Source organism: Pipra filicauda, unplaced genomic scaffold (assembly GCF_003945595.2).
Source record: "Pipra filicauda isolate LSUMZ 115617 unplaced genomic scaffold, ASM394559v2 scaffold113_size4260070_pilon, whole genome shotgun sequence".
NCBI lineage: Eukaryota > Metazoa > Chordata > Aves > Passeriformes > Pipridae > Pipra > Pipra filicauda.
Window position 1 is genome coordinate 2,587,500 of NW_024103585.1, and position 12,506 is coordinate 2,600,005.

Genomic DNA, 12,506 nt, shown 5'->3' on the forward strand with positions numbered 1-12,506 from the left:
CGCGCTGTAAACCCGACCCGAGCGGAGGACAGGAAGCCCCCTGTGCAGGAGCCGGCGCAGCTTTGGAGGGACCGCTAGACCGAGAGGCTCCCGGGGCACCGGGTGCTTATCGAGAGGGTTCCCAGCGGAGCGGCTTCCCTCCTCTCTCCTGCCTCCCTCCTGTCCCCTGTGGATATGACACTCACACAACTCCTCCCGAGGAGATCTCGAGTGTGGTGTTTCCGGGCTTGAGGGGCCAGAGCTCCTCCTGGAACACACCAGAGTCCCGCCGCAGAGGGCAGCCGGGGCACCAGTGTCAACTTTCTGAGTGGGCAGCAAGTGCAGCTCCACGAGGGACACGGCGATGAGCTCGGGGGTTCGGGGAGTGGTTGTAAGGCTGTGAGGCGGGTTCCTGCACAGAGAGTGCCCGTTTTGCACCTACCTGTGTTTTGAATCAGACGTTTGACTGTCAGCAAACGAGCGCGGAACAGACGGCGGGAGCCGCGTGGCAGCAGCAGGGCAGTAGGGAAGCCGAGAGGGAGCCGGGTTCGTTCTGTGCGAAACGGACGGAACCCTCGACGCCCTTGAGACCCACGGAAACATCATGGCCGGCCTCCCACCGGCACGGGCGCGTTTTGTCTTAAGAGCGACTGGGGAGGAAAAAAAAAAAGAAAAAAAAGAGGCAGCTAAACAAACAAAAAGGAACAATCACATACACACATAAAGTTTACTTTTACAGCCTTAGGAGTACTGTCGTGTCGCCCCTCCCCCCGCCCTGTCCCGAGTGATGCTCAGTTCTCCCTTGTGTCCGTGCCCGGGTAGGGGCGCCGGGCGAGCAGGCGGGGTGACGGGGAACCCTCTCCGGGATCTGTCCAGGAGCGGCCGCGACGGAGCACGGCTCCTGGTTTTGTTCCTATTTTCACATTTTTCACTTGGCCTCTCCCTCCCTCTCAGCAGCGGCGAATCGAAACGGGCCCCACTGGAAGCGAGAGAGGTCCGGCAGGCACCTTCTCCCCGTCGCCATGGCGAGCCCGGCCCACACAGCGACCAGCTCTTTGCTTTGCTCCAAGTTACCTCCCAATACACTGACAGAAAAACGGAAACAAAAAATAAGTTAATTGCTCCTGATCCGATTCAGGAATCTTAAAAATAAGTATCTTCCCCCAGCCCAAAGAGCGCGAGACGTTCATTTAGTGGCAACGGGGCTAAACATTTGTTGAACTGGGAAAGGAACAAATGAGAAAGTGTCATTCATGGCTCCAGCTGCCGCTGGCCTCTCCCAGCCACTTCCACCAAGGGCCCTTTGGAGCTGATGACACCGCTGGGTCCCCTCACAGGCGGACTGATTAGATTAGACGTGATGGCTGCGGTTCACGTTTGGAGCTGGCACACTTAGCCAAATCGCTCGCATGAATTACGGGAGGGCCGGAAGCACTGCTTTAGAGGGTCACTTGTAATTTCGTTTATATGTGATTAAAGGCTTTATACGTGAAAAGGCTTAATTTGCACCAGTTTGTTTTTCGATTTAGAGGGATCTGTACGAAATGTACAGTACTTCCAAACTTTGTTTCACCTCCGGCAACACTTGTGTTGGGCGGGTCAGTGTCAACTGGTTTTCGTTTGTGATGGATTCGGTTAAAAATAGCAGCACTGTATTTTTTTGCTTGTAGTGGAACTGCTATAGAAGGATACCAACACACCCTCACTGTATGGGAAGACTACACATAGTCTCTGAAGGCATACACACACACGCACATATATTATTAATTTTTTCCACCGGAGAAAGTGTCAGTTGAGAAAACGTCGAAGTGTTACAACTTAACGCAGCAAAGCCCAAGCGCCTTTGCCTGCGCTCCCGAAACAGCAGAGCTCGAGACTCTGCGCTGCGAAGTGCGCCCGAGCTCTACGGCCGCCCCCTTCTCGCCTCGCCTCGCCGGGGCCGGGGCCGGGTCGGCCTGAGAGCCATGTACCCCACCCCAGCAGCCGGGCGGGTAGCGGCAGCAGCAGATTCCACCTAAAAAGACGGCGGCGCGGGCTGATAAACGGTGACGGCGGATGACCCACCGGGGTCTGCTTCCCTCGCTTTAACTCCCCCGTTTATGTTTTGACTTCCCTTCAAAAGACAGTAAACAATAGTGGGAATAAACAGAGAGCCCTTCAGCCCCGCAGCAGCCGGGAGCTAATTCCGAATTAGCCGGGGCCAGCGTGTTGAGCCGCGGCGGGTCTGCGGGCGGACGGGAGGGGGGACACGGATCGGCGGGCAGGGCACGGCGGCGGCGGGGCTGAGGGAGGACGGCGCTGCTGTTCCGTGTCGGGATAAATCGCCTCTTCACAAATTCGGCGGCTGGGAAGGGGACGGCTCGGACTGATGCGTATCGAGAGCAAACCCGAGCTTTAGCAGCGAATCCCGGTGGTGGCACTATTAATGACGACTACTAGAACAATAATAACAGTAATCAGGGTCTGGCCAGGCGCTGTCGGGTCCGTTGGTGTCGCGGCCAGAAGGATGCTCTGTAACCTCCCGGGTTACCCGCACACTTGGGTTGCTCGGAGACGCCTCGGAGCCAGGCGGGTCGCTTGCCCTCCCTGCCCTTCCCCGGGGAGAGCCGGCTTCGGGCGCGCAGAGGGAGCAGCCCGCTCGGGCAGGAGCGTTGTGGTAAAACACTACCAGGAAAATATTAATACACGCAACAGAAGGTTAGCGGAGCTATTATCCTTTTCAATTCATTTTTTACTTAAAAACGCAATGGAATTATTCATTTTATTAAGGGGGAAGAAATTAAAGATTAGGCTTTAGGCGGTATTTTACCTCCCTCTAATCGCTTCTGGGATCGGATTGGAGTAATCCTGACGACGAGATGAATTCGCCAGTGACTCGGATTTTGAATGCATGTAGAGATACGTTATGATAATAATGCAAGTGAGCAATATCAAGAACATAGCTTAGGAGCGAATGAAACACAAAGCTGATTACGGGGAAAAAGAGAACAGCAGCTTTCCCGGGCAGAGCACGAAATCAACTCGAGGCAAAACTTTTGCCCTTAATTCCTCCGACGGTTCGTAACACTGGGAGGCCGGCAGGCCCGCTCCTTCCCCCGTCGGCCCCTTCTGCCGGGACTCGATAACTGCCGCCAGACTGGAGGGAGCCCCGGGCCCGTCGTGAACCCGCCAAAAGAAACCAGCCAAGAAGTTTCTTATTGCTACCTTCAGAGCCTGTAAATCTTTCTGCCTCTAGCAAAACAAACCTGCACTAGCACGACTGCAGGACATTTGCAGCTCAGCAGATATGCAAAATCGCTAAAAAGATGCGGTCCGAGAGCAAGGCAAAGCTCAGGACAGGACTGGAAAAAACCGACACTGATTTTAGTAACTCTATCTATACTGCGGGCAACTCCAGAATTAACAAGACTCCATCTCTGAGACGGAACAGATGACTTTCCCCCAAAAAGAAATTTTTAAAACGTTGCTTTTAGATCGCTATTGAATAATTAGACACTAACATAAGTTTTTCTGCACAGTACAAAAAGAAAGGGAGACGTATCCGAAAGGAACTAACGAATAATAAAGCTCCCGTTTCTCCAAGAGTGTATCTCAGTATGGAGGATAATTGCAATGGCAGGGCTGTAATTGCTGCTTTGGGATATTTACCCTGCTCAAATGACACTACATATTTTACTTTCAAACACATGTCAAAAAGTCAATCCCAAAAAGACTAGTTAAGAGCAAGTTGTTAACATATTAAGTATATGGGATTTGAAGCCTCTAAAACCCACTCAACAATAATTCCCTTCTTCAGCACCAATCAAGAGGAAATTTGCCTAGATTGAATTAAATGTAAATTGCTCTGAAGGAGGAAACTCTCCTCTGGCGGACACAAAATACGCGAGAGACACCGACACACCGGAGAAGCAGGGGAACACGGCTCCGGCCCCGGTCCCACCGCCCCCCTCCCCCGCGGGTCACTGCTGCCTCCTTCTCCCCCAGGTCGGTGACACCGGTCGAGCCGGGGCTGGTGGTGCCAGTGCGGGAAGGAGCAGGTAAGAGGCAGGCGGGTGCGGCAGCCCGATCAAGGTCAGCAATTACGGTCTTAACGCCCTGACCCATGTGCCGTGGGGGACTGGGGGTAGGGAGGGGGAGGTGAGCGGCGCAGCCCCGGTCAACGGCCCCCCATGCAGGCCGGGGGGAAACAGGGAGCGGGGCATCACGGTTGGAGACCCCTCAGGGCCCAGCACGGATTCCGCCCTTCCTTCGTCCCACTCTTGCCCGCACGGCTGTGTCCACCCCGGCAGGTTCCGAGGCCAGCCCCGGCTCTTGTTGCCCGCCTGCGCTCCGGGCACCGGCGGGACGGGGCAGACACGGAGGTTGCAGGGCGTGCGGGGCACATCCTCTGCAGCGAGGGGTGCACGGGCCACGGCCCATCGTTCGACGTCCGTCCCGGAGACAGCAGGATATTCTCTTCCTCCGTCCCCGCTGCTCCCCGTTGCTGGCACGGAGCTCCCGGCCACGGAGGTACCGTCGTGGAACAGCCGCTGCCTTGCCCTCCTCAAACGGAGCCGCGGTGGCCCGGGGCGGCGTCGGCCAGGTCCAACCGCCGAGGGCGAGGATGCCTCCCTTCATCCCTCCTTCCGTCCCTCCATTCCTACTTCCCTCCCCAGGCCCCCAGCCCTCATCATCCCTGCTCTCACTTTCCCTCAGGTTGGTTGTCCTGGGCCGGGAGGTGATGGGGAGACACAGCCTTTTCGGGTTCTTCGGATGGTACCAAGAGCAGCGGGGGCCGCGCCTCCCTTGCCTCGCTGGAGGCTTCTCTCCATTAGCAAAACCGAGACCTCCTGCTTCTCTCCCTCGGTCCCGGAGAAAGGCAGCGCTGGACATCTGGAGGGAAGGCTGCCCCATGGGTCCCTCCGCTGGGGGAAGCGGCCCAGCCGCTCTCTGCGGGAGGTGGAAAGAACGGAGGGACCCTTGGCTTCTCCCTGGGGTTACTTCGGTAGCAGCCTCTCAGTGAGTAGGCAAGTGAACCCCAGGCCGGAGGAAAAACGGGATCTTGTCCTGAGCCCGAATTGTCGAGTGGTGGGATGGGCGGGAACACAGAAAGCCCCATACCCACTGCTGCCCCTCTCTTCTCCCCGACCACCCCCGCTTCGCTGTAAGTACGAACAGCCGCTGGAGCTGCCCGCCCCGAACAGGGCCGTCAAGCTTCTCTTAAATACACGGGCATCGCATCTGTTTAGGTGCATATATACCTATAAGCAGTGTGGAGCCTGTATATTCCTTCGTGTATCTATACCGGCCCTGAGTTTTCGGTATTTGTGTTGTGCATGTATCATGTAAGGACAGACAAGCTAAACTTAGTGTATATGCAGGTTACATATATATATATGTATATAAAAATATATAAATACTGCTTCAGATTTAAAAGGCACTCCCTACCTCTTTTTTCTTCTCTTCCCCTGCCCCAGGTTTTGAGTCATCCTTTTGCTCTCAAGCACTCGTTCTATTTGGACCGGGAGGTGCCTGCCTCCCCTCGCGCTGCTCTGGCCGTCTGCTTGCCGCAAGTCCCCCGCCTAATTGTCTACCGTGTTTTCCAAAAGCTCACCACCATCTGACCTTGTTCTTTAAAGCAGTGAGCAGACCGGGAGCAGTCTCAGGAGCAGAGCAGCCATCTCCCTCCCTCCCTCAGACACACACACGTACGCACGCACAAAGAGAGCTCGGGCTGGAAAGTGGCAAGGAAATAAACAGCTTCCCCTCCAGCCGCTTCTTCTGCAGCACCTCGTTTGACAAATACCCTGGTGCTTGCCCTTGAATTGGGTTTCACATCCCTATTTAGTTCTTGGACAATGATTTTAGATGATGTCACTTAAAGCCAAACAAGAAAATTGATCTCGGATTTGCTTGGCCTCTAAAGCTTGGTTAAGCAGATTGCAAATAATAATAATAAAAAGAGAGAGGGAGGGAGGCAGAGGGGAGAGCGGAGAGGAGGGAAAGCCACCTCCTTCCCTGGGCGGGGGAGGCGCGGGCGCCAATGAAAAGTAACCGCTTGCTGGGGGGGAAAAAACTTTTCCTGTTGACTGTTGGAAGCGAATTGAGCAATTATCTAGTTTACCTTCTCCTCTTGGAAGTTAACGATTGGCGAGATCTTGGCTGCGTTATTGACACAACACTTTCTATTGATAGAAATAAGTAGCGATTGTCCCGAGTCATTGGTGCGCCAAAGTAAACTGTGATGGGCTGGCATGAGTCCACTGGACTGAGAAGGCTGGTTCCGCCGGCGGAGACTGTGGTGATGGTGGCGGCGATGATGCTGGTCTCCCTCCTCGCAGATCAGTAACAAGAAAAGGGGCAGAGAAAGTGAAAGAGAGAGAGAGGGGAGAGGAGGGAAAAAAAAAAAAAAAGAGGCGTCTACCAGAGCGGCACAAACCGGGCGAACAAATGCAATTCAGCCATGGACAATAGTGGCCACCACACGGCGACCAAAGCCCTAGCGACTCCTCCAGCCAGAGAAAGCCTGTCTGCCAGGAGCAACATGATCAGCACGCCCAAGCCCCTCGCCTTCTCCATTGAGCGCATCATGGCGCGGACTCCAGAGCCCCGCTCCATCCCCGTCCCGCAGCTCCTCCATGGCTCCGTGGCCAAAGGCGACCCCAAGCACCCGTTGCATCTCAACTCTTCCATCCCCTGCATGATCCCATTTGTCCCGGTGGCGTACGACACCCTGCCCAAAGCGGCGGTGGCCGGAGCGGAACCCAGGAAGGCTCACTTAGACTCCTCTTCCTCACCCTCCTTTAGCTGCGGCGATCTCTTGAACTGCGCCCTGAGCTTGAAAGGAGATTTCCCCCGCGATGCCCTGCCCTTCCAGCAGTACAAACTGGTAAGACCCCGAGTGGTCAATCACTCCTCCTTCCACGCCATGGGAGCCCTGTGCTATTTCAACCGAGGCGACAGCCCCTGTCACCCGTCCTCCAGTGTCAACATCCACCCGGTGGCTTCTTATTTCCTCAGCTCTCCCTTGCACCCGCAGTCCAAGGCTTACCTGGCGGAGCGGAACAAGCTGGTGCTGCCGACCGTGGACAAGTACCCGGCGGGGGTGGCCTTCAAGGACTTATCGCAGGTTCAATTGCAGCACTACATGAAAGAAAGTGCTCAGATCCTCTCAGAAAAAATCTCCTATAAAACCTCTGAGATCAGCCGCGGCTCTCCCAGCAGCAAGCCCAAAGTTTTCACGTGTGAAGTTTGTGGAAAGGCAAGTAGCGCCGCAGCCCCTTTCCCTTCCTCGGCTTCCTGTCCCCGTTCGTCTGTCCGCCGGTTGTCAGTCCCTTGCTTGATTGATTTTTAAAAGACGGCTTCCCCTCATCACTCTCATCTTCTAATAGCAATTTCATTTAATTATTTTTGTCTGATTCCTCTTTACAGGTATTTAATGCACATTATAACTTAACGCGCCATATGCCAGTGCACACGGGAGCCAGACCCTTTGTTTGCAAAGTTTGCGGGAAGGGTTTTAGACAGGCGAGCACGCTTTGCCGGCACAAGATCATCCACACCCAGGTGAGCGCCCCCTCCGTCCCTTCCTCTCTGCCCAAGACCCTCCACTCACTTTTTTCGGGTTGCTCGGCGATGTCCGACTGCTCTGAGGCAGCGGCGTGCGGTGTGGGGCGGCCGATCCAGAGCCGCGGGGGGATGTCGTTTGCCCCAAGCGCGGTAGGTACCTCCGGGTGTCCCGCACCGGCAGCTGCGAGCCGTCAGTTAACACATACACCCCACAAACTAGGTCATACACCACGCAAAACAGCACACAGACCCCGGCAACCAGAAGACAGACCCCGCAAAGCACCCAACAAGCCGTGACTTGGTGTTTGTTTCTCTCCAGGAAAAGCCACACAAGTGCAACCAGTGCGGCAAAGCCTTCAACAGGAGCTCGACGCTGAACACGCACACTCGAATACACGCCGGCTACAAACCATTTGTCTGTGAATTTTGTGGCAAAGGATTTCACCAGAAAGGTACCAGTCTCCAGCTCCCTCTCTCTTGCCCCGCTTTCCTCTCCCCAGTCGAGGTCAAGTGTCGGGACAATTCGCGACAGGAAGGCTGGTGGGGAGTTAATTTTGTTTTAAATATTTATTATTAGAGATTTAGGTTAATTTTAAGTATCGCTAGCCCCGACATATCTCCTTTGGCCTAGCCCACGGAGCGGGGCAGAGGTCTCGTTCCGGGGGGAGCGCGGGGAAATCATTCCGCGGGAAGAGCCCCTTCTCCCCGCACTGCAACACGCAGTTTCCAGCGCGATTCGGCAAATAAGTTCGCTGATTTTTTTCGCCTCCAAATGCAAAAATTTAATTATTCCCCCCCCCCCGCGCGTTGTTGGGAAGGCTAAATCCAGGCGGTTTATTTCTGCAACTGTCGCGATTTTTGTTTTTTCGATCGTTCCCTTGTCGTCTGTCCGAGGAACAGCCGCGGGGATGATGATGAGAAGGTGGGCATTTGCTGAGAGATCGGCGGTCGTTTAAGCCTAAAGCCGAGCTCTGGGCACAAGACAGGGTTTGGGGATTTTTATATTTTTCTCCTTTTTGCAGCGTCGATCTTGCAAACCGAGATCCCTTTGCCCTTCTTGTCTCGTTCCCAGGCAATTACAAAAACCACAAGCTGACTCACAGCGGGGAGAAGCAGTTCAAGTGCAATATCTGCAACAAGGCTTTCCACCAGGTGTACAACCTGACCTTCCACATGCACACCCACAACGACAAGAAGCCCTTCACCTGCCCCACCTGCGGCAAAGGCTTCTGCAGGAACTTTGACCTCAAGAAGCACGTCCGCAAGCTGCACGACAGCGCCCTGGGACTGCCCCGGCCCCCCGCCGAGCTGGGGGGGCCCGACCCACCGCCCCCGCCCGGGCCACTGCTGCAGGGCCCGCCGCCGCTCCAGCCCTGAGGGGCGGCCGCCCGTGCGAGCCCCCACCGCCTCTTTGCATGCACCTGTTAATTGGTTTTGTGTATTATGCTCTATATCGCCACTAACGTTTATGAGACTGATTGCTGGGGTTTTTTTATTTTTTTTGTTTGTTCTTTAAAGACTCAATTTTTTGTTGTTGTTGTCGTTGCATCTCAGGTGGAGAGATGGTTTTAAAAAAAAAAAAAAGAAAAAGCGCCAAGCCAATTTCTGCTGTATTTATTTGGGATCTGTATTACCCGAGCGGGGAACGCTGAACCACTTTATAATTATTTCGATGTATATATATATCCTCACTGTGTTGATCCTGTCCTGCCTCTGCTGCCTGCTGGTTATCCCACCCTTCTTGGTTTCCTCCTTTCCCTCTTCTCCCTGAATATAGTATCTATATGGACAGAACTGTTCTCTATGTACGGATTTGAATTTCGGATTGATTCTTGCAAGTGGAGGGAAAAAAAAAAAAAAGAAAGAATTCGTTGACCTGGTGGAAATAAACCTTTGCCGAGGAGTGACTGCGGCGGCGGGGCTGCGGTGCGGCCGGGCGGGCGGGGACCGCGGCGTTGGCGCTGCCGCACGGCAAAGCTCTCCCGCGTCCTTGCCAAAACACTGAAACAACCGCTAAAGACTTTAATTAAGAGGGGTAATTAGTTCGGATTGATCAAAGCCCAGTTGTTATGTTATTAGCTGCTCAGCAGACTCTGCCAAGCTGAGCCTTGAAAACAAAGCCCGCCCGTCGGTGGGCGGTTGAGGAGCAGCGGGAGGGGGCGTCTGGGATTATACGGCTCCCGGGGTAACCGAGCCAGGCATGGGAGACGGGTGCTACCCTCCGGGAAGGGCAGGCGGGCTCGCTCACCTCCCGCTGCTGGCGCAGCGCTGTGCCCGCAGCTCACCTCATGCTCAGAGTCCTTTCCCGGGCAGGGGGCCGGGCAGTGCTTCCTTTCGGGGTAGGGCCAGAGGACGGCGGCGCGGCGCTGTCCGGGGAGAAGCGCAGGGTGTCCCGTGGGCGCTGGGACCTACCTGCGGATCCGTCCCGGAGTGAGCCCTGCAAGAACAGGTGATGTGGTGCCGCGGGGCATCCCTGGGTCTCCCCCAGGTTTTGCAGCACCTGGAGCCCTCCCTGAGTTTTGGCTTTTGGCGAGGAGAGAGACGCCATGGTTAAAATCATACCTAACGCGTTACACCCAGGAGAGGGGTATCCCCTTGCAGGGGGCGCTCCTGCCTCCCCCGGGCCGCCCCCTCGGGGATGTCCGTAACCAGCAGGTCTGGCCCTCAGGTTGGGGCCGGCGGCTCTGAGCTCACCGCGGGGCTTTGAAAGCGGTTGAGAGGGGAAACGCGTCTCTCTCACACGTCTCGGATTACCGCGGTAATCCTATGAGCGGGCGGCTCTGCGTGTAAAACGCAAAGCAACAGGTCGGATCCACAGCTCGGGCAGAGCCCGCGGCACCTCAGCAGTGCTCAGCCCCTGGGGAAAAGCGTCTAGAAATTTTGGGGGGAGGGACACACCTCAGTGCATCCTTCTGACACGCGCTGGCGGCGCAGCGGCCTGGGGACACCCCCTGGAGCGGTTCTCCCCTTCGGAAACCTCAGGGAAACGGGGACCCGCTCCCCGCTTTCCTCCGGGGACTGAGGCGGCAGGAGCAGAGGGATAGGGAGGTGAGTGACCCCTGAAGTGATCTCTGGTAAAGCGGGAGGAGGGCTGAAGAGGGGCAGGGAGGACAGGGTCCTGCAGAGCTGAGGACACTTTCCCTCCAGCTCTGCTCGGATCTTGGGACCAGGACAGTGTGATTCAAGCTTCCCCAGGGATAAATTCCTCCCAAATCAGATCGCTGCAGTGTGTCGATAGTTAAAAGAAAAACGTCTGCAACACCTAACAAAAGGTAAAATGTCCTAAACATCCCGTTAAAATGATGCGGGTGTGCTATTTCTGTGAGCCTCTGCTTGAGGGAAATAATTTGAAGTCCAGCTTACTGTTCTTATTGAAGCAGAAGTCCAACTTGCTTTTTTTACTGCTGAGCAAATGTGAATAGTACAAGATACTGCAGCTATCTTGGCAAGGTGCTAAGTTTTATAACTCTTTTAAGCAGTTCAAAACTATTAAAGCACTGGAGGTATACTGTAAAAGTCACAAAAGTGTTATATCACAACAAGAGGATTTGAATGTAAATATATGGTGAAACAAAAAGAGAATATAATCTGAGCACCTTGTGATGAGCAGCAGTTTCAAGTCAAAACCATACATGATGCTTGAAGACACCATAGAAGACTATACATGCTGGTTACTCAGATGTATGGCAACTCTTTGCTCTGCCTTGTTTCTTCAGAGGCTGTAATTTCTTCCTTTTTATGGTTAGAGAGGGAGAGAGAATTTCCAGTGTTCCTTGACCATAGATCATTTACAGGTTTATAAACAATAATTGGTATTTTACCTTTCCTCCTGTAAAAGATCTGCAGTCACTTCATAACCTGGATTCTTCTGTATCTTTCTAATGAAAAACAATATTTTGCTAAGGAATGCAGGTACAGGGGTGACCATGTTTCAAAATGGAGTGGAAATGAAGCACTAGCTTTATTCCAGGGTGAAGTAGAGAAAGTCAGTGATGAGCATGGATAAGTATTTCTCCTCCCTAGATTTCTTAGGGTAAACACTACAGATGTGGGACCTCACAGGGAGATATGGATAGATCATTTGTTATTTCACCATATAAAACCATTTTGTGTCAAAGACTGGGATTAATTCATGTCTTGGAAGGCCTGCACAGAATTATCTTTCATTTCTTGTCTTTCAAGATTAATCTCAGGTTAAGTGCATTTCTAGTTAATGGTCAGAGGCAATTCAAAGCTCATGAAATCATCATGAGAGAGAAAAACTATAATTTGATATATATCCAAAGTGTAGAGCTGTTAGCAGCTCTTTGCACCACAGAGAAGATTAATAATTTGTATTATTTTTTTTAATTGTGAATAATTTTGATAGGAGAAATTGAGTCATCTGTACCTAAAAGAAAGGTCATATGTTCTCACTCCTGTGTGCCACTCAGCATCATTGCCATATTATCCATATCCTGTGTGACAACTGGTCAGCCTCATTCTTTCAGTTTCTTGTGGATGCTGGGAGCATAAGGGCTTTGGTGTGTCTGGATCTGCTAAAATAGGCATGCAGAGTTTAGCATTAGCATCCTGACAACAGTGTAGCCCACCCCCCATCAATCACAACAGCATCAGTACTGAATGAAAGGGGGACAAATATGGTGCCTATGGGACCCTGGAGCAGAGAGTCTTTGTAAAGGAGGAGCTGCTGCCCTCTACCCACTGTTCCCACCCAGAATTTTTCATATGGAACTGAATTTCTTCCACACTTGTCAGATGCTACAGTTTTGTTAACGTGTTGATATCGAAAGTTCTGTGTATCTGAGAGAGCTACCAGAATTACCAAAGGTCTCATATATCACTGTAGAAATAAAACACAGCAACAGAAGGATCTTCTCATAGCATCAGATGTAAAGCTCTTTCTGAAGCTGAATGGTACTCACTTTGCTTTATTACTGCTTAATTTGTGATCAGACACCTCCCAGCAGCAACAACAA

The 12,506-nt window shown here is 53.2% G+C and overlaps 2 protein-coding genes across 9 annotated transcripts in view; one reads left to right on the forward strand and one right to left on the reverse strand.

Moving 5' to 3' along the window:
- The window catches only part of LOC113987776, a 47,414-nt gene extending 42,372 nt beyond the window's left edge, over positions 1 to 5,042 (reverse strand). For all 7 annotated transcript variants that reach the window (XM_027720839.2, XM_027720838.2, XM_027720841.2 and 4 more), the window contains exons 1-2: positions 4,665 to 5,042; positions 422 to 629 (exon numbers count right to left, since the gene is read on the reverse strand). In XM_027720839.2, coding sequence (XP_027576640.1) covers positions 422 to 629; positions 4,665 to 4,872 — 416 coding nt within the window. In that variant the 5' untranslated portion in view covers positions 4,873 to 5,042. The remainder of the gene's footprint in view (positions 1 to 421; positions 630 to 4,664) is intronic.
- On the forward strand, positions 3,577 to 9,326 carry FEZF1 (FEZ family zinc finger 1). 2 transcript variants are annotated; one of them, XM_027720837.2, is made up of 5 exons: positions 3,577 to 4,016; positions 6,154 to 7,219; positions 7,390 to 7,524; positions 7,847 to 7,979; positions 8,600 to 9,326. In XM_027720837.2, exons 2-5 carry the CDS (start codon positions 6,422 to 6,424, stop codon positions 8,902 to 8,904), a joined length of 1,371 nt encoding a protein of 456 aa, XP_027576638.1. In that variant the 5' UTR covers positions 3,577 to 4,016; positions 6,154 to 6,421; the 3' UTR covers positions 8,905 to 9,326. The 2 variants fall into 2 exon arrangements, with proteins under 2 accessions (XP_027576638.1, XP_039239614.1); XM_039383680.1 differs by lacking the exon at positions 3,577 to 4,016 and having other exon boundaries at positions 5,982 to 7,219.
- Positions 9,327 to 12,506: the final 3,180 nt, after the last annotated feature.